Source organism: Chinchilla lanigera, unplaced genomic scaffold (genome assembly GCF_000276665.1).
Source record: "Chinchilla lanigera isolate Chin_1 unplaced genomic scaffold, ChiLan1.0 scaffold00064, whole genome shotgun sequence".
Classification (NCBI taxonomy): domain Eukaryota; kingdom Metazoa; phylum Chordata; class Mammalia; order Rodentia; family Chinchillidae; genus Chinchilla; species Chinchilla lanigera.
In genome coordinates, this window is record NW_004955465.1 from 10096754 (window position 1) to 10117925 (window position 21172).

Here is a 21172-nt window from a genome sequence, read left to right on the forward strand (position 1 = left end):
GTTGTATTAGTCATTGTTATTTTCAAAGTACTTGCTCAGATTACCAGATATAGGTATGCAAGACTGATCAAAAGCTTCCAGGTTTTCAGCTGCCCAAGAAACATTTTTTTTTTTTTTTTGGTTTTTCTCCGGTACCAGGAACTGAACTCACGACCTTGCGCTTGCCAGGCAGGCGCTTTTGCCGCTGAGCTAAATCCCCAGCCCCTAAGCACACATTTTTAAAACCACAGAATGAGGGATCTGTAAGGCTTCTTTGTGTCCAAGAGACTTCATGACTCCCTGCCCAAAAGGCAAAAGAAAAGGGAAGCAGACAAAAATTAATACAGCATGGATGCAAGTCTTGCTCTGAGGAAGGAAAAGCAGTTTGGTGCCGTCTTCACACACAATATGTATTTCTCAGTTAAAAAAAATCTATGAAGGCACAGACAACACCTGCAAGTTCAACCACAGATGCACCTGGCAAAGCAACGGAAGGCAAAGTGCATCAGAAGCTTGCTGTGCTGAGCGGCTTTGTGTGTCAGCCAGCCTAGCAGTGCACAGAATCATACGAGGATTTTGGTTCCCAAGGGATTCAGCTTCCTTCTGTGGGTCCTCCCATAAAACAATTGTGTTCTAGGGAAACTCATGCCCAACATAAAGGGCTCCCTCCGTAGGAGTGAAAAATACAGGCCAGTTTTAGACAAGCATCATTAGAAACACTTTACCTACAATCCACTTGTTCCAAAGAATATTGCTCTAAGAAAATTATCTTCCATAAATCAGTCTACTGGGACAATTAATATATGTATGGACAGTGTATTTTTCTCCCGTATTGATATATTCTGTTGCTAGGAGATGGGTCTGGGACAGAATTCCTAAACTAAACTACTGCAGATTGACTTTTACTGAACCTGGCTCTTGAAAAGAATACACCCCACTTAATATGCATGTTAGTGTGCAAAACCCTGTCATTTCTGAAGCTGCAAGTCAATTAACCAAGCCACTTAATATGTCATTTGAGAAATCTCAGCATCGTATCGAAAGTGCATTTACGAGGGACAGCCGTGCTACCATGGAAAAGCACTGTATTAGGAGGAAAAATGCAGGATTTGTTATTTACTAACTATGCAATCTTGAAAAATTGCTTAACATGGTTTAGTCTTGACGCCTCATCTGTAAAATGGATATTTTTTTCCATAAGTTTGTTGTGAAGTATAATGAGATACTATATATAAAACATAAAATTCTATACGGAAACATGAAATTGTACATTGTAAATATACAAAATCAAAATAAAACACAAAGACTAAGAGTATATGGAAAACTCTAGGAAGGCTTCATAAGAGTATGAACTCAGTACCACATCTATGACTTAGTATTATAATTTTGTAAAAGTCTACTTGGGAAATTGCCTTAGTGCCTACTAAGTCAGTGTGTACACTTTTCTACTAAATCTGTATCTTCACCCACAATATAATATTAATCTAAATTCTATCTTTACTTACTCTATATTCAAACAGAATATGGGTTACTCATTATAGATGCTCACTTTTTTTGATTCATGCTTAAACTTATACAGGAGGAAATATGTGGAATAAAGAGATAGCTTTTATTATTTTTATTATTATTATTTTTTTTTTTTTTGGTTTTTCTCCAGTACCGGGAACCGAACTCACGACCTTGCGCATGCCAGGCAGGCGCTTTTGCCGCTGAGCTAAATCCCCAGCCCCTAGATGGCTTTTATTATAAAGATTGCCATAGAGGAAGTATAAAAGTTTACAATGACTGTATTTTAGTGTACAATAAGAAACATTCCCCCACATTTAAAAATTCTTAGAGAAATCTACAGTTAGGAGTAGAAGAGCCCCAGGAGGAGGCGGTAAAAGGTTCCGCCCTCTTCCCCTGCTGGCTGTGGACACGGAGTGCAGGGACCACTGCCAACCTTGCGGCGCTGCTGTCCCAGCAGGCACTAGGAACAGACACACAGAGGTGAAGGAAGGAGGAAGGGTTTTTTTAGGTCCTTAAGTCTAATTGCAAAAGAGTTCCACAGAATCCAAAGAATAATTCTGAGCAGTCTCTGAAAGGTCAAGGCTCATCTGGATGTTAATTTTCTAACAGATTTGCTTAAAAACAGAAATTAGGCCACTAATCTCCCTGTAGCACCTCAGTGTCACTAGGGTGTACATCTACTATGTATGATGGAAACAAGGTCTTTATTCAGTGCCAAATTTCTGTCTGGATAAAAGTACCAGCAAAAGCTGGCTCCTGTGGGAGCCAAAATAAATTAAAACATACATTTCTAGTTCATATAATAATTGATGGGATTGAGTAACAGAAGTTCTGCTGACATATCTTCTAAGGCTCTCTGGCGTCCAAAATTGGTCAGCAGAAATACGGACAGGAAGACTCAAGAGACAGGGCACTGCCATTCCATCAGGTGAGCCACCAAGACGGCCGTCGCAGGGACGTGGTGATGCTTGGTAACATTCCTCACGTTGGTGCACACACGTTTAAGGCCAACAAAGCACGAAAGGTTTACAATATAATTTAAAGTGGGAAAAGAAGCAGGATTTAGAGTTGAATATAGCATATGATTATGTCTATGTTGAAAACTGCTAATAATGATAGTATTTAAATGGTAGCAGGCAAAGCACAATTGTTTTCTTTTTGGGTGTTACAAATTTATTTAATGGGTAGAAAGTACTTTCATGATTACAAAAAAAAAAAAAAAAAACCTAAACTAAAAGTTCTCAAATTACAGGAAATTGTTTTGGTCAACCAGGACGAACATAAATCTACACTGTTGCCGTGTTGTACAACTTGGTTCCTAGTCACACATTTGCCCTTCACAACAAAAAAGGACACCAATCAGAGGAGCCCTTTCCTTCCAATTATTGCTTTTCCGCCAATCGGGGCTCCTGTCCCGGTCCCTACTGTGCCCTAAATGGCAGAGACACCATGTGCCGACACAGGCCCTTAGGGGCAGGGGTGGAGACACGCTGATCACACTCACCTCGACCCTCTCACGTGCTGGTGTATGAAGTCAGCATGGAAACGTGGGACCAGAGGATCCTTCTCCCCATGCACAATTAGCGTGGGGCACTGAACCAGGGGCAGCAGGTGCCGACAGATGTTACCTGAAAAACAAACAGCACAACGCATTTGCCTACTGTGGTTGTTCCTTGAGGGGGGAAAGGGATACAGCTCAGAGCCATGCCACTACAGTCTGGACCCTGAATGCTCCCCAGAGGCCTCTGGGTTAAGGCTTGGACCCCCCAGAGGGGCGTTAGAAGTGGTAGCACCTGGGGCAAGGCCTTGCGGGATGTCCATGGGACTCCAACCGGTCCTCTCCTCTCTGCTTCCTGGTTTACGGCAGAAGTGGTCTTGTTCTGCTGCGTGCCCCTACCATGGTGTGCAGCCTCATCAGGGCACCAGCGCAGTGGGGCCACTGTCAGGGAACCAAACCTTCAGAACTGTGAGCCCGAACGCACCTTTCTCTTGAGAGAGAATTTCCTTGTGTACACAGTCACGGGAAGCAAGTGCCCCTCTTGGGATCGCAAGCTCCCTGTCTGTGCAAACAGGTTTGGATCTGGGGTTCCCTCCAGCTCTAACATCTTTGGGGTTTCCCTTTTAAATCTTTGTTTTAAAATTCTACTAGTAAAACAGATTTAAACTCGTAATTCATGTAAAGTTATAGGAAAATCACACAAAGGAAAACCCAACTCCCTTATATTACACAGGGGAGGTGCATTCAGCCGTGGGCAGCGCAGTTAGCCTGACACCGGGGAAGATTTTTGCTTGCGGTCACGTCTCAGAGCGTGTGGAGCTGGCAATGAAGGTAGTGTCCGTCACCGTTAGTGTCTCGGCGACCCTCCGACTGCCACCCCTTGGAGAGACTGCGATGATCAGGTCCCCACGGAGAAGAACACTTCTGAGGCACTTCCAGACAACCTGGGCTCTAGCTCCTGTCCTGCCATCTCCTGCCGCTGAGATCTTGGTGGCTCCTTAAAGACTTTGGGCCTCAGCCTCAACTAGGAATGACCACTGTGCCCTGGGGTTGTTGTGAGGCTACAAGAGAGCCACATAGAAGGTTCTGCATGTCCATGAAACTGGCCGCCCTTCCTCCTCCCTGCCTTCCCCGGCGGTGTCAGAAGGACAGGGCAAGCACGGAGCCAGCCAACGCCGCGCTGCTCATTGGGCACTGGGCTCTGGCTGCCTCTTCAGCTGGTGGTGGCCGTTCACCCAGGAGAGATGACTAGCAAACGACTTCCTCAGGCTCCAAGGCCTCTCGCTCTCCCTCCCCTGGATGGCACACGCCCGACTGTGTCGTCAGGTGGTGATGATGAAAGCCAGTACTACCGAGTGCATACTGTGCCAAGAGACGTCCAAATCCCTATGCACTTGTTAAACAACGCAGTTACAGGTTTTAACCCACTCAGTACCCACCGTCACTCGTCAATTGAGTACTTTCATAATAACCTTTCGTGATACACTGTTTGCAGCAGCGCATCACAGCTGAACCTGTATTATCTCACCTAATCTTCACAAAATTATGAGGTCTCAGGCAGGAAATTGAAGCTTAGAGGAATGAAGTCACTTGGCCACATCCATTCTAACACCAAGCCAGAATTCAAACCCAGCACAGCAAAGTCAGGAAGCCAGAATTCAAACCCAGACCTGTCTGGCTCCAAAGCTGTATCATTAATCCTTGTGCTGAACGACACATCTGTAGTTTACCTTGAATGTGCAATTATGGGAAAAAGGGCTCCTGTCAAATAGCACAGAAGGGAGATAATTTATTAATGGTCTCACTATGATGTGATCTCTACACTGCTAGACCTTCTATATCGTGACACATTTTTCAATTGCTGATTTAACTCTATGTTGGTTTTTGGTGACTGCTTTTTTTTTTGGTACCGGGAATTGAACTCAGAACCTCCAACTTGCCAGGCAGATGCTGTGCCACTGAGCTAAATCCCCAGCTGTAAGTTGGATTTTGGATTTACTGTCACCCTGCCCTTTTCAATAAAGCATAAAAGTTTACATTTCATAATATAAAGTCATTAATGGAAGACTGTTTCAGACATTGTTTCATGGTATTTTTTAAGCACAGAAGGAAACACATTTCAAGGACCTGTTTCTATGGGGAGATACTGTATTTGAACGGGATCAATATAAGGAATATATTTGCTGTTTTCAATTTAAACCAGAAATATAACATTTCCAAGGGCCCTTTCCATCGTGAAAGTTTTGATGACACATGATTCATACTGGAAATGATTGCCTAATAGATCAAACTGGTCCTTTGGTTACAGGCATTTTGTAATTGAATGTAATCCACGATTAGATGTTAGCTACTCTATTTTTTCTAAACAAAGCAAGTAAAAACATAAAAATAAAAAAAGGAAAAGAGAGCCTAAGCTTGCAATGGTTTGAGTCTTGGGTGTCTTTCAGAGATCCATGTGCAGAAGGCTTGCTCTCTGGAGTGGTATAGTTGGGAGGCCATGGAACCTTTAAGAGGTGGGACCTTGGGGGAGGTCTTCAGGTCTCTAGGGGCATGGCTTCAAGGAAGGCAACAGGATACCAGGCTATCCTTCTTTTTTCTGCTTCCTGACTTTGCTATGCCGCTTGCTCCCACCATAGCTCGCTGCTTTGCCACAGGCCCCAAAACGACAGACAACTAACTGTGGACTGAAGCCTCCAAAACTGTGAGCCAGCTAAAGCACTTGTATTAATCATCTCAGATGATCATCCTGATTATCTCAAGTATTCGTAATAGTAACATAAAGCTGACAAACACATAGCTATATCGAAATACACTTTAACTCAAAATTCTTCTTAAAGATACCAATTCTTCTGTTCATAAAATCTTGCTAGTTTTCAAATAAAAAGAGAGTAAAGTCATATAATTTAATTCTGAAGATGGGAAAAGAACTAAAACTCTGTTCCTGATACAATTTATTCTGGGGCTGAAGATCATGAAACTTCATCTTTGTGTCCTAGTAACAGATGTGTAGTAGGATGACATCTAAACAAGGCAAAAAGGAAAAAATATTGTCCACACTGCAGCTGGTTTATTTTCTAATTACCCATTCTGGAATTAGAAAATAGAAACTGAGGCTTCTGAAGAATTATTTTGTCATCACACACACAAAGGACTGAAGGAAAAAAGAATAGTCTACTTGTAAAGGCTCAACAATATGAACCTTTATACACCAGTCCTGTGTGGAGTTTAAGGCACAGTATTATACAAGAACTCATATTGTGCACAATAACTAAGTTCTCTGTTCACACGTCACTGTGCAAGGATAATGGGTAGATTCATTAGCTACTGAGGAATGCTGGAACATCAAGGAGGCCTCCAGCATCCTCTCTAATCAGCAAAGGAATCATTAGATCGTCCATGCAACCTACCATCTGGGAGATGTTTAAACTGTCGTATGCCATCCACCCACTTTTCACAGGTTTTGGCAAAGTAGTCATATCCATACAGGGCTTCCAGAGGCTTCCTTGCCTTCTCACTCCATTTAGAAACATCTCGGATACCTGAAAAACGAAAATGTGGACTGAGTTGCTTTTGTCTTATACGAAGGTAGTATCTTTCCCGACCCCAAGCTCCAATCACCTCAAGCCTCACAGCAGTTCCACCTGCTGGGAAGACTTTCCCTGGGTCTGCGTCTCGTGTGGATGTCGCTGAGCCTCCCCACCCATCTCCTGATCCCTTCTCTCCACCTCCTCTGCCTAGCACTCACTCTGCTTTGTCGGGTTTCCTGCATTTGTGACCATGTCTGCTTTCCCCTTAGGGCGTGTGCCCTGGTGCTGCACACCTGGGGCCCAGGCCTCTGCACCCCACAAAATAGACCCACAGTAAATACTTATCAAGTGGGTGAAGCCAGACCTGCCTGAGTGCTGCATGCTAAAGGTATAAAAGAAAATATTCCTCTAAGTAAGGTCACCCGAGTGAGAGAAGCATTATGTAACCCGTTGGTATCTGGAGGAATTGGTTCCTGGCGCCTCCTGTGGATTCTAAACTCTGTGATGTTCAAATCCCTTCTATAAAATGACATACTACTTGCATAGAACCTGCAGGCACCCTCCGCAGATCTGAATCATCACCAGATCACTTACGATACCTACCACAATTTAAATGCTATGGAAGTGGTTGGGATGCTGTGCTGATTGGGGAACAATGGCAAGAAAGAAGCCTACATATTCAGGATAGGCTTAATTTTCTTTCAAATATTTTCAACCATGGCTGCTTGAATCCATGGATGCAGAACTCACTGGTATAGATATGGAGGGCCAGCATATTCACAAAGGAGTTTTTTTCTGGTACACTGAGAAACATAGGCAAATTACACATAAAATTATGAGTTCTGCTACTGAAGAAGTAATAGTTTAAAACTACCTTTCAAATGCATCCACAAAGGTTAATTACTTCTAAGGATCCGTTGGGTTCTTGCTGTACCCCAGAGGAATGGTGGCGAGAATGAGGGAAAAATAGATACAAGACAAAAAGCTGGAATCAGGTGGAGGGCCTCTCTCTCCTGACAGAGAAGGGGAACTGCCAAAGAACAGTAAAGCGTTTATTTTATACCCTCGAGAGGTTAATTAATTTCAGCCTCGCTGCCCAGCAATCCGTTAACAAGATACAAAGCCTCGTTCATCTGCTCCGAGGAGCTCCCGTGTTCTCAGGCTGGCTTCGTCCTGCACGGTAATTACTGTCCAGCTTCAGCCGCTCCCAACAATTACTCAGCTCAATCTTTTCTGCATTTCTTTACAGGAATATAGAAGGTCCTAGTGCTCTTGAGCTTATTAAATATTGCTTACTGAGAGCTTTCAGTGCTTCCGCTAAAGGACACACCTGGAGGTCAGATGACACTGACACTATGAACTCACATCAAACAATAATCCACATAAGCCAGGCGTGGTAGCACATGTCTGTAATCCCAGCACTTGGGAGGCTGAGGCAGGAGGACTGTTGCAAGTTCAAGATCAGCCTGGGCTACAAAGTGAACTCAAGGCTACCCTGAACTGCATAGCGAGACCCTGTCCCCAAAAGACAAAAAAAAAAAAAAAAAGAATAATCCACATAGGGTCTTGATGGTGTGGGCACGTGGCAGAACTCCATATGCACTTACTGAATGGACATAACTAAACAGGGAAAAGCGCTGTTTGCACAACTGCATCTGAACAGGGTGGGTCCTGTAATAGAAGGGAGCTGCCCTTGCTTCTGTGGACTGGTTTCAGCATTCAGAGGTAAGCAGCAGTGAGCTCACTGCAGGGCCAGGAAGAGCTGAGCTGCCCAGCACAATGGCCTAAGACTGCGGAGATGGGTGTGGCGAAGCAGCCAGGAAATCAAGACGCTGGGGAGGCTTGACAGTAAGAAAAAGGAAAGTTGGAGTAGGAAAAGGAGAGAGAAGCCGGCAAGACGATGTAAAGAACTCCATAAAAATTTTCCAGTAGAGAAGCTGGTGGGGTTGTTTAGTGATAGATGGTGTGTGTGTCCAAGATCCTGGGTCGGACTTCCAATATCTCCCTCCTCCAATCATAAAGCTGCTTCTGGCAGCCACACTCCGAGGAAAGTCCTCTTGTATTGGAAAAACTAGATCTTTCAGGATACCTAATCCCGATGCCTGGATGGAGATGAAGTGGTGAATGGAAACGACGTAAGTACTGAATAAGTCTGGTATGTCTGGGACTGGACTCCCAGGGCTGCTCCGGGGGGAAGGCAGCCACCAGCGGGGAGGAGCAAATGTGGATATTCTCTGCTCAGGCTCGGTTTTATGTTTGTTTTCAGATTATGAGTGACAGTTCGCCACCTGTTATGCCGTGCTGAGCACGTGACACTCCACAGTTTCACCTGCGGGCTCTCCCTGGAGTCAGTAGGGGGAGCTTCATGGCAACACTGGAGATGAAACAGCTGCCCGCTGGCAAGAGACCAAGCTCAAGAGTGTCCCCGGAATACAACACAGCAACGAAAGCAAGTGCCCGGCAACTACGAGCAGTATCGCAAGTGAATCCCAGAGATGCACAGGGTGGAGAAAGGCAAGTCAGGAAGACGGTTTACAGTATGAGGCCACTGTAAAGCTTGAAGAAAAACTGAACTATGTGCTCTTCAGGAATATGAGTATGTGGGAGGACTGTTTTCTCAAAGGCATGGAGTGGATTCACAAGGCTCAGGAGGAGGCTGGGGGTGAACTGGGAGAAAGCACATAGAAACAACAAGGGTATTAGCAGCGATCGATCACACACTCCAGGCTGGGTTCAAGGATGTCCTGAATCACATATGTTGCATGGTTTGACTTGTACCTACCAAACATGATATAGTAAAAAACCAACTAGGAAAAACGAAGTTCCTTGTGACACAAAGGTCCAAACCCTTTAAGAACCAGGTGGCCAAAGCTCAACACAAAGACATTTTTCTTGCTGAAATATAAAGTTATCATAGTGGGGTAGCAAAAGATCCTTGTAATGAATTCACTTAGTAAAAGCAGGCATAGGGAGAGGTCACCTAAGGGAATGTCAAGTCCACGGCAAGCCTTCAGACTCCCACAGGAAGTAGTATCTGAGTCTGCAGAGGCAGGAAATGCAGGTGCAGCTGCGGGGAGCCAGATATGCACATCAGGCACCGCAGTCAAGGTCCTGGTTGGGTGTGAGCCCAGCTCCTGCACTTACTTGCTCTGCGACACGGAGCCACTGCCCCAACCTCTCTACAGAGTAAACATGCTATGGCAGCCTCATCTGAAAAACAAGGATTCTAATAATATTCCGGAGTAAAAAGTAAATAAGTTAATGCATAAAATGTGGTATCAACAGTGCCTGGCATATAACACGCACTCAAAAATATTCTTTGTATTCATATATTTACTTCGGCTCATTTATTTCAAGAAGCCAGTTTTGCCCCAAAGCATAATGACTCCCAAAAATTAGGTGGTAATTATGCTTCATGGTGGAGTTCTCAAAATAATCATTTGAATCAAACTGTTTGCTGATCCAAAACAGAACTAATTTGGGTCCCAAAAGAATCATGTATTTCTTTTTTTGAGCACTGGAACTGCAATGTAGAAAACCTGCCTGCTCATCATTAGCTCGGGAATGCACCAAGCCAGCCCCGTTTAAAGCCCGCTGTGCACTGGTTACCACTGACAACTTCCCGAAGACAAGGTCTTTGCCTTCAAGGTCCTCGCGGTCCAGGGAGGACTTACATAGCAACTGCCGCACAGTGGCCCTTATCCACGGCAGATGTGTGCAAGATGCCCCTGGGCGCGTGAAGCTGCAGGCAGCACTAACCCAATCCATACAGACGGTCTGCTTTTTCCAGTACATTCATGCTATGATAAAGCTTAATTTACTGCCTTATAGAAGATTCTCTCCTATGAGGACAAACAACTCTAAGAGGAAAGGACTTGACCCCAGAGACTAGGGGGAAGGAAAAGCAGGGTGGTAAAGAGAAGAGAGGGGTCATGAGTACGGTATCAGCAGAATGCAGTCAGTGTGCAGTGCAGAGGGGACACGGGGACCGAGCCCCCAAGACCTGACTCGGGCTCTGGCTCTCACGCCCAGGTGGACTGTGGGACAATAAGTGAGCAGGCGGAGGTCAGGGGAGGTCATGAACTGAACAATTCAGTTTTAGATCAAGGCAGGCCACACTCTGGCGCACAAAAGAAGCCTACAAACTTCCAAGAACTGAATTCACAGCAAATGCTTTCTGAATAGAATGGAATTACACTAGATACCAATAGCACTAAGATACCTGGGAAATCCCAAGTATTTGGAAATTAGGTAATATACTTCTAAAAAACTATGGGTGAAAGAGAAAGTCTGAAGGGATGTTAGAAAATGTTCTGATCTAAATTAAAATATAACGTATCCTACTTCTAGGGAGTTTAGATGCAGCAGTACTTAGAATAAAATTTATAGCATTAAATGCTTATAGTAGAAGAGAAAAGTCTCAAATCAGTAACCTATGCTTCTATTTTGAGACTAGGAAAAGAAAAATCAAACTGAAACCCAAGGAGGCAGAAGGAAAAAAGGTACTAATGATCAGAACAATGAGAACAGCGAGGGCAGGAGGGAGAGGTAAGGTAGCAGCCACAGGAAGAGGGGCGATGCCCGGGGGCAGGAGCCGAGCCTACCTTTCCGGCTGACGGCGTGAGTGGGCGGGTGGGTGACACAGGAGAGGCGTCTGTGCCAGCCTCCTGCAGGAGGCCCACGCTGAGCCCGCACGCGCACAGCCCAGCAGGAGCACAGCAGGACGGGCTGGCAGGCCAGACTCGCCCCTTCGGAGCTCCCCATATCCTTACAGGACATTGCCTGAGCAGCTTTCAAAGGTCTCTGAATTGCAGAGCAGTGAAAAAGGCGAGGCTTGTGAGAGCCTCTTCGGGGCTCTGCAAACTTTTTTGTATAGAGAGTGACATTTCAGGCCTCGTACAGACACTTCCGTGTGAGGGGAGAAAATGCCTGCCCCAACTTGAGCTCCCCACTGGGGCAGGCTGTCTGAGGTCTGCCGCAAGCACACTCTGGACCAAATGCTGCCAGCCTGAAGGGGAGGGGCTGGCAGGGGGAGGTGGTGAGACGCCCCTGGTCAGCTGCTCCTTGCACCCCAGGAACCCCTGGGGCAAACCGCTGGCGTAGCCCATTTCTGCCCAAGAGCCTGGTCACCCTACTTTGGGCCGCTAGCTGGAGGTGGAACGTTTCCGTGGCTTGTTTCCGTGGCTGGGTGCCCAGTAATTCCCGATAGTTCCCGTGCGTGTAGCCATCGTGCAGGCTGTGGGCAGCAGCCCTGAGAGTGGAAGTGGAGTGGGAAGCGGTGCGGTGGCCGCCCCAGCTTCGTCTCCACGGCCCACAGAAGGTGCTTCTCTGATTTCCACGCAGACCTTACAGAAGCAGGTGACCCACAGGCTGCACGCTGCCGGCCCCTGCTCGAGTGCCAATAACCCCGCCAAAGAAGCCTGAGGGGCCACCTAGAAATGCAAACAGCACAAAAATCCGTGCAATCAAGATGTAGGCTTTCATATTTGAGTCACTTTTACACTCACTTTAAGTGAGGGTATGAGGAACACCGCCATGCCCCTTCCTTCAGATGCGCTAACGGTGGTGGTGAACGGGGACACCGCCTTTCCTTAGCCTTTTCCTGAGTCACAGAAGTTTTGCTTCCAGAAATAGAAAGACTGGTTAAACTGAAGGGCTTGTCTGAGAACTCACTATTCTTCCGACCTCACTGTCAAGAACTGGAAGTGGATGGGATGAGCCACGACTTGTCAATACGTATCAAAATAAAAGGGGTGAGGGAGAGAGAAGCATCTGACCTCACGCCACCTCCGGGCAGCAGAACCTACCCTGATAGATCCTTTCATCCTCCTCAGTGACATAGGCGTTTGCTCCCCAAATCACCATCTTGCTGATGTAGGATGGGTACTTGGCGGCAGCGATGAGGGCGGTGATGCCGCCGTCACTCCACCCCAGCAGGGAGACCTTCTTAAACTGCAGCGCCTGTGACGGACACAGCGAAACACACAGCAGTTATACTGCTCTTCTCTGTTAGCCTGACAGTCAGCAAGGATCAGAACCAATGCAGGCCTGGGGCCTCACCAGTAATAAAAGAAAAGTCTCCCATGTCTCTCACCATGCACTTAACTCAAGTCAAATGGATCAAAGATCTAAATACTGAAACAGAAACACTAAATCTGCTGGAGAAGAAAGTGGTTAGAAATCTTGAAGACAGGGGTAGGCAGAGAGTTCATGAACAAAAACCAAACTGCATGGGACATACTTCAAAGAATCAACAACTGGGATCTCATCATATTGAAAAGTTTTTGTACATCAAAAGCAATCACCAACAGAATAAAAAGAAAACCCATGAATTGGGCAAAAATTTTAGACAGCTATCCCTCAGGCAAAGGACTTCTATCTAGAACATATAAAGAACTAAAAAAAAAAAAAAATCAGGTCCCCAAAATTCAAAGACCCAATCCAAAAATGGGCATCTGAGATGAATTCACACTTCTCAGATGAAGAAATACAAATGGCAAATAAGTATATGAAAAAATGTTCAACATCATTAGTCATTTGACAAATGCAAATTAAAACAACACTGAGATTCCATCTCACCCCAGAAAGAATGGCCGTCATCTAGAAATCAACCAATAACAAATGCTGGTGAGGCTGTAAGGAAAAAGGAATCCTTCTTCGCTGTTGGTAGGAGTGTATTTTTTTTTGTTTGTTTGTGTTTGGTTTTTTTTTCCGGTACTGGGAATCGAACTCATGACCTTGCCCTTGCCAGGCAGGCGCTGTGCCGCTGAGCTAAATCCCCAGCCCTGGTAGGAGTGTAGACTGGTACAACCACTGTGGAAATCAGAGTGAAAGTTCCTCAAAAAACTCGGATTACAGGTCCCATTGAACTCAGCTATTCCCCTTCTCGGTATTTTTTCAGAAGAACTGAAAACATCATACCACAGTGACATACGTGCACCCACATTTATAGCAGCACAATTTGTCATAGCTAAATCTTGGAAACAACCCAAATGCCCATCAACTGAGGAATGGATAAAAAAGATGTGGTTATTTTTATACACTGGAGTATTACTCAGCTATAAAGAAAGGTAAACTTGAGGCTTTTATAGATAAATGGATGCAACTAGAGACCATACTCGTATGTGAAATAAATCAGACCCTCATGTGTAAACATCATATTGTCTCCCTAGAGTAAGAACCTGAAAGACTACATAAAATCTGAAAGGTGCAATAGATATTGTGGAAGGAAAAGAAATCGCTCAAAAGGAAAGAACTAGGATGAGGGAAAGGAGAAAAAGAAAGAAGAAAGAGGAAAAAATACATATATACACAAGGTAGCTAAGATAATTGTACTACTAATTTCTATTGGTTTATTGAAAGGAACAGTTAATGTTTAATTGTTTGATCAATCTTGTATGCCTCTATCTGGTTATCTGAGCAACTACTTTGAAGATAACAATAAGTAATACAACAATCATTGTTAATTTCCTATCATCTTGTTTTCAAATTCTGTACTGTTTTGGTGGTGTTTTGTTTTTGTTTCTGTCTTTGTTTTGGTTATCTTCTTTTTGTTCTTTTCTCTTTAAAATGAAATTTAAAAAAAGAAAGAAAAGTTCCGATCATTGTACCATTTGACAAGGCAGCACAGCGCTCCCTCTTACTTAGCTTTGGTACAAACATAATTGTTGTGGGAACTCAAGTACACAGAACTGGTTGAATGGTGAGGGAACTGCATCTTCTGCTTGGGTGAGATGTCAAGGCATAGATCAGTGGCGATTACCTGTACTTGGACGTGACAAATACAGTGTGCCCACACCTGTATGCGTGCACATGCTTCAACAGGGCTGTGAGAGCACAGTGTGGCTTAGACAGGGACCGCACACTTGCTGCTGAAATGAACTCAGCCATCAGGTAAAGCCAGCTGCGGAAAGAGCGCAGCTGAGGGAAGAGATGGGTTGGAAGAGAAGGTAACACAGGGCAGCTGTGTGAGTCCCTGGGCAAATCCATTGGGACCTGAAAATGTGTCTGGCAAAGAAAACGGACAAAGATGACGTCTGGGAGATGCTGCCTAGAACAGAATATAGCAAAAGTTAAAGAATTAGCCGGCCGTGGTCACGCACATCTGTAATCCCAGCACTCGGGAGGCTGAGGCAGGAGGATCATTGCAAGTTTGAGACCAGCCTGGGCTACAAAGTGAGCTCAAGGCCAGCCTGAGCTGCATAGCGAGACCCTGTCTCAAAAAGACCAAAAAAAAAAAAGAAAAAAAATTAAAGAATTAAGAGATATTAGTCCAGGGTATTTGCTGCAGGGATTATACACTGGTGTAACTACTATGAGTAATAGTTCGGCACTACCTTTAAGTGAATAGTTTCATCTTCTACAATCCAACACATTGTTTCCTAACTTTGTATGAAGTTCTCACATACATGTACCAGGAGATAGGCTCAGTATGTCCATAACAATAACACTGTTTGAAACAGCAAAAAAAAATCAGAACTGAAGTGTCCACAAATAACAGAATGTTCACTGCACTCCTATGTGATAGGAGTCACACAGTATTACCTTCGTAGAGAGAAAGAATAGCAAAAATTAAGCAAAATAAATGAAGAGTTGCCCAGCTATCCTTCCCCTGCGCACTTCTGAGAGAAACCCACCTTCATCAAGTCCACCGCATCTTTTGCATCTCTTTCAAAAAAGTCCAGTGGAAAATCTCGATCTGGGGGCCTGGAATGTCCATATCCTCGAGGGTCCCAGGCAACCACTGTGAAGAGCTTCTTATTCAGGCTCTTAAGTTGGGGTGCAAAATCTGTCTCTCCGCTTCCTGAACACAGACACTTGGTTATCTCTGGTGAATGCTTTCACTGTATCAAACACAGCAGAGTAAAAACAGATGCAGCAATAATCTTTGAATAAAGTAGTGTCTACTCAGAGGTGGCCGTCAGACCTCAATCAGCAAAGCAGTCTGGGTTGAAGACATTAACCTAGAGTTCAGGCCTGTCTCCGATCGCCCCCTAGTGGCTACTTTGAAAAGACCGAGGGCCTTGAGTCCTTTTGGTCTGTGTGGTATTCGCTGCCCTTTCCGTGCCTCTTCAATTTAAATCCCCTCCCCGTCATTTTTAAAGAATTAAGGAAACTGTAAAAATGAACTTACCTATATGCTATATTTCTGGGTTTTTTAAATAAATAACTTTCAAACTACAGAGATCCTAACAACATCTTTCAATAAATTTCTTAGATTTGGTCCAAGTTATCCAAAGTAGGATTCTAAATTTCCACATTTTTTTTTTACTAAGCTAAGATTTTATTTTGTAGTTATAATTAAAAGCCACTGAGGGGCTGGGATTTAGTTCAGCGGCATAGCGCCTGCCTGGCAAGCACAAGGTCGTGAGTTCGATTCCCCATACTGGAGAAAAAAAAAAAAAAAAAACCACTGAGAAGGGGTGCATGAAATAAATCAGCTTGTTTCACTACAGTAATACAGAAGAGCCTACGCGAACAAGCAGAACTGTGCTGAACTTTGGGCAGCCTTGACCAGCAGTTTGCCCCTGGCGATATGGTCGCTGGAGGTGTGGTGTGACCACCCCCACTGCAGTGAGGAAGGCCACGCCCCAAGAGCTAAGTCCAGGGGCAGCTCAGCGTTTTCCTGTAAAGTCTGCTCCATTTCTGAGGCTGCAAATGCATACTGAATACCTTGCCGATGAGCTGAACCATACAGGGTGATCAAACTGTAGAGTGGATGTTTAAATTTTAAAAAGTATCATAATAAAAGACACACTGCCAAAAACCCCCCACAAAACATTTTCCCTTGCTGCTTCCAACACATTTATCCCACTGTTCTTGCCACTTTCTGAAGCAGTCCCCTCTCATGAGTGTTTTCATGAGGTGTGTTCAAAAACACTATGAATGTTGCTGCCAAGTGCTGTCCAAGGGAAAGGCAGACTTGTAAAAACGTGAGTGTGTCTTCCTCCACCTTACTCACAGGATCTGGCACTGTGCACCTCTTTTCCAAAGTCCAAATGAGCATAAGAATAAATACTTGAAATCAATTCAGCATACCAAGGGAGCTATCACAGCACAACTAAAGACATTCACAAAAGAGGATGCCCAGAACTGCTTCAGAAAGCGGCAAGAATGATGGGGTAAGTGCTCAAAGCAAAGGGAGAATATTCTGAGGGGGATTCACGGCAATGTATCTTTTATATCATATTTTTAAAGTTTACATATTTATGATTTTTTCATCACAATGAGTAGCTATAATAAAAAATATCTTTCTAGACGATGGAGAATCACTTAACATTATCAAGCTCCATCATTCTCCCTGCCACCACGTTCCTTTCTCAAGATCAGGTAAGTCATGCAGGCAATCCAAGCCCAAAAGAAATCAGTGGACTTCCAGCCTGTGTCTACTGCTAGCACATGGGCTTCCTTTGTGTCCCTGCACTGGAGGGACTCCTTGGGGAAGGACCCTGAAGGAGGGGCAGGAGGCGGGAGAAGGGGAAGGAGAGCAGGCTAAAAGACCAATTGCAGAAAAGAGGTGACACATCTGCTCTCTGGCCCACAAGAAGACCAGTGCCAGGAATACAGAAAGCTTACCCTGGGCTTAAGGAGTACATGGAGTTACCAGCACATGGTACCTGAGTAGCCCATGGAGATGGGACTGGGTATAAGAGGACAAGACAGGAGGAGAAGCTGTCATGTTTTGCTTTGTTGATTTGAAACCAAACATTTTTGTTTTACATACACAAAAATTACACAGGTAACAGTTTTTAGACCTCGTCAATGACTGCAATACTACAAGAATGGAAATCTAGCCTGGTGAATTGTTTTTATAGATAATCTTGGCTTGACATCAGCTACTGGTATACACGTTCTCCTTCATTACAGTAACTTAAGGGGAAAAAGGTAAAACCAAGTAAAACCATCAAGTGACTGAAAACTTCTAGCACTTTACTAGTAAGAGAAAGAAGCAAATCACAAGGCAATGAGTATATGCTGAGATTATTTAACTAAATACAAAATAAAGCAACAATCCTATACCCTTTGAAGCTAAATTTTGGATGGCCTGGGATCACTAGATTTTCCCCTGAACTTCCTATATCTGGACTGCTGTTCTGTAAAATGAGGCTGCGAGCAGTGGGCTTTACTATATCCCACACTCGAACAAGGGCAATATGTTAGCCTCATTTTGTCCCTCAAAGACTTTTAAGTTTGTCTCCTTGTCTCTTATTTTAACTGGAAATATCAACCGCAGCAGTGAACAACCCACCCTGGTTTTAGCACTGCAAGTCTCACATCTTAGAAAAATCCCTTCACTCCAGGCAAACTGGGAAAGCTGCATACCTACTTCCTTCAAACACTCTCCTTCCCCTTCCCCTGACCCCTGTCACCTTCCCAAGCTGCAGGCAATCGTGGTTTTACAGTGCACTCCCACGAGAAAACTGGGTACTTCATCGAAAAAGACACACAACGTAAAGCTATTCTGTTTCTAAGTTGCTCAAGTTTGACTGCAGCAAATATCCCTGGAAACATTCCACCAAATTAATAATCAATACTCAGCATCTACCATCGTGCCCGAGTTATAGAGGTTAGAGAGCATGCAAAAGCGCATCCATTAAAGATGTCCAGACCCAGCATCCCAGGGAGCAGCAGGACCGGGTGCTCGCCCTCTCCGGTTCGCTGGTAATGCAGGTGAACGCCATTCACAGCCACTTTGCCAGAGCTTACTGAGGTGCTGGAAGGAAAAGAGAAAATTCCTAAAGCTAAATTATTTACCGAGCATGCCAAGTTTACCCATTTAACATGACAATACTGCCATCACATGCACCAGTTAGCTCCGGTACCCCTCGGGCTTTGTGAGTGATTTTGCTAAGTGCCTATTTCCAACCCTAAACAATGATACCTCGGTGTCTTAGCAGACTGCCGATCTGAATTGTGTCTTTAGGTTTGAATCTGTTGCAGCACCCAGTCTGGGGTTCACCTTAGCAAAGCACCAAGCTTTTCTGGGCAGTGGCCAGAAACACAGGCCCAGAACACAGCCTGGGGACTGGAGGACCTGAGCCTGGGTCTGGCTGTACCTCAGCAGGTCTAGAGCAGCCACCTGGGCCATCCGCAGCCTTGGAGGCATTGCTGAGGATGAGATAGGCCCCAGGGGTCCCCAGGGAAGCTGTGATCTGAGACTGTCTTAGGTGCAGCTTCTTGCGTTGGCTGCGGGAGGGCTCTAACAGGTCAGGGGCCGTCTACGGCCCTGCCATGGCCTTGCTGGTTACGACGCAGTGCATATTCCTGTGGTGACCGTAAAGTAACCATGTTCACAAACCCGCTCTCAAGGGCCCTCCGATGACCCAACACCTATCTGGACCGTGTGGCACAGGACAGAGCTGCTGCCAGTGTCCGTCCTGCCAAGAGTGTGTGCCTCCCAGGGTTCCCATTAACCTCTCCTCAGCTGTTTCCGGAAACTCCAGAAAAGACTGTCCAGGGATTCACACCAATACAGCACGTCCCCACCAACTAACTGCCAGGCAGGTGACCCAGTGACCTGCGCAAGGGACAAGGCAGCAGGCCCGGACAGACGCTAGAGGGAACCACTCCTCTTCTACTGCGGATTGTCAGGAAGTTTACATCCACCACTAACGTCCTTTTCATTTCACATTCTTCCCACCCTTACCTCCACCCTGGGTCAAAATGATTACTGAAATGCAGCACATTTGAAAAAAAACAAAGCCACTTCCTCTTTTGGTTTTATCTGATTGGCGAACTTTAAATAAAGAATGCAGAAAAATGGGCTGAACACTGGTTCACTGAATTTTAACACATAAAATCGGGAAGTTTAATTTTTGGAAATTTGTAAGACAAAATTGGGAATGTCTGACACAACGTAAGTTCATTATCCACAGAAGTACTATTAGAGGAGCAGTAACAAAGACAATCAACTCTGTCACCTTATTATTAACGGAGAATTAATTTTTATTGTTAGGACAGCTGTAAATATCTTAGGACCAAGACAGAAGCAAATAAATGGACTCTAAAAATATTTATTCGACAAGTGCTTGTTTATTGGTATTTCTGCTTTGCTTTTTTATTTATTTTTTTGACACAGGGTCTCACTGTGTAGTACAGGCTGGCCTACCCAGGGGAATCTTCCTGCCCCAGCCTCCTGAATGCTGCGACTACGGGGTTGCGGACCCCAGCCGGCAGGTGTATCTGCTCTGTTCAAGACCTGGGGGAGAGGCTGTAACGCCACATAGGATTGCTCTGAAAACTGGGGAGGGCTAAGTGCTGAGGAAAAGACTTGAGACAGCTGGATGGGGTAAAAGCCCTTCCCGGCATTTCCTACATTTACTGAATTAAGTGAGGTCACTCTCTGGGAAGAGATGACTAGATTTACAGAGCTCACATTAGCCCTAAGGTACACAATGCCTGGTTGGCTTTTATTATTCTTCGAGCCCGAAAGACACGGCAATGTTGTAAATAGGCTTGTAAAAGTCACGTTGCTGGGTGAGGAGCTAGAGAATGGTGCCCCTCCCCCACCTTTCCCAGGACTGGGTGTTGCAGCTCCGCTTTCTCACATCTCACTCCCATCTCTCCACAGCACCGGCTCCTGCGGGGTCCTTTCCGTTGGCTTCTGTGCTCACTGCCACGTCTCTTCTGCAAAAACCTGACTTCTCCGCGCACTCGGCTGTATCTGTGCTGTGATTTCCCATTCCACATTTTCTTTCTCTAGTCAAATCCTTCCCATATTCTCTTTTTTTTTGTTTTGTTTTGTTTTTTTTTTCCGGTACCGGGAATTGAACTCACGACCTTGCGCTTGCCTACAAGGAATGTAGACACAAAACTAAGCAGTCCAGTGCCGGAAGGATTTTCAAAAGACTTGGAGGGTGCTTTAGAGGAGAGAGAGAGAGAAAGAGACACAAGACACGAGAGAGAGAGAGAGAGAGAGAGAGAGAGAGAGAGAGAGAGAGAGAGAGACCAGGGTTGGGCAGAGGTATCTCAGAAGGCAGCAAAAGCGGCTTTTGAGATGAACTTCCAAAATTGGCTAAAATTCTGAAAAAGGGATGTGGTGGGGAGGGCATTTCTGGAAGACGAAATAGCGCGATCCAAGGCCCAAGAGCAAGGGACGCCATGGGGAGAAGCCAGTGTTCAGCCCCAGGCAGTGTGAAGACAGGAACGGCGGTTGGGGCCAAATAGTGCATGCAGGGTTTTGCAGTGAAGCTCAGGGGCAAGACAGTGCTTTGTCGTCAACCTCCTTCCCGCGTACTGTCGCACCAGCGGCACCCGCACATCCGCCGGGGAACAGAGGCTGCCAGAAACCCTCCATGACTCTCCAAGTGGGAGAGAAAGCCAGAGGACTATTTATAAACAAAGGTTTATTTTGAAAGATAGCTTTTAAATGCTGATTTATTTTCACAGAAATGTAAGGTAAATGAAAGGAAGAGAGACAGCACTTCTGCTACAGCTTATGAAGAGGCCTTTCAGAGCAATAAAGTCAGGCCAAGACCAGGCTTGAGTGAGTCTAAAATGTCCTGGTGCTTGAATCACATCTGAATCTGATGCCCAAACTACACTTAGTCAAAACCTCTGGGGCAGAAACCAGGACATTTTTTAATTTCCCTAGAAAATTTTTTAATTTCCCTAGAAAATCCAACAGGCAACCGAGGTTGAGAATGACCACTACTTTATC

The 21172-nt window shown here is 45.1% G+C and overlaps 1 protein-coding gene across 3 annotated transcripts in view; it reads right to left on the reverse strand.

The window, feature by feature from the left end:
• Positions 1–21172, reverse strand: part of Bphl (biphenyl hydrolase-like (serine hydrolase)) — a 27247-nt gene that overhangs the window by 3412 nt on the left and 2663 nt on the right. For all 3 annotated transcript variants that reach the window (XM_005398902.2, XM_005398903.2, XM_013521831.1), the window contains exons 2-6: positions 18123–18226; positions 15150–15316; positions 12321–12474; positions 6394–6525; positions 2993–3116 (exon numbers count right to left, since the gene is read on the reverse strand). In XM_005398902.2, the coding sequence (XP_005398959.1) occupies positions 2993–3116; positions 6394–6525; positions 12321–12474; positions 15150–15316; positions 18123–18226 (681 nt within the window). The remainder of the gene's footprint in view (positions 1–2992; positions 3117–6393; positions 6526–12320; positions 12475–15149; positions 15317–18122; positions 18227–21172) is intronic.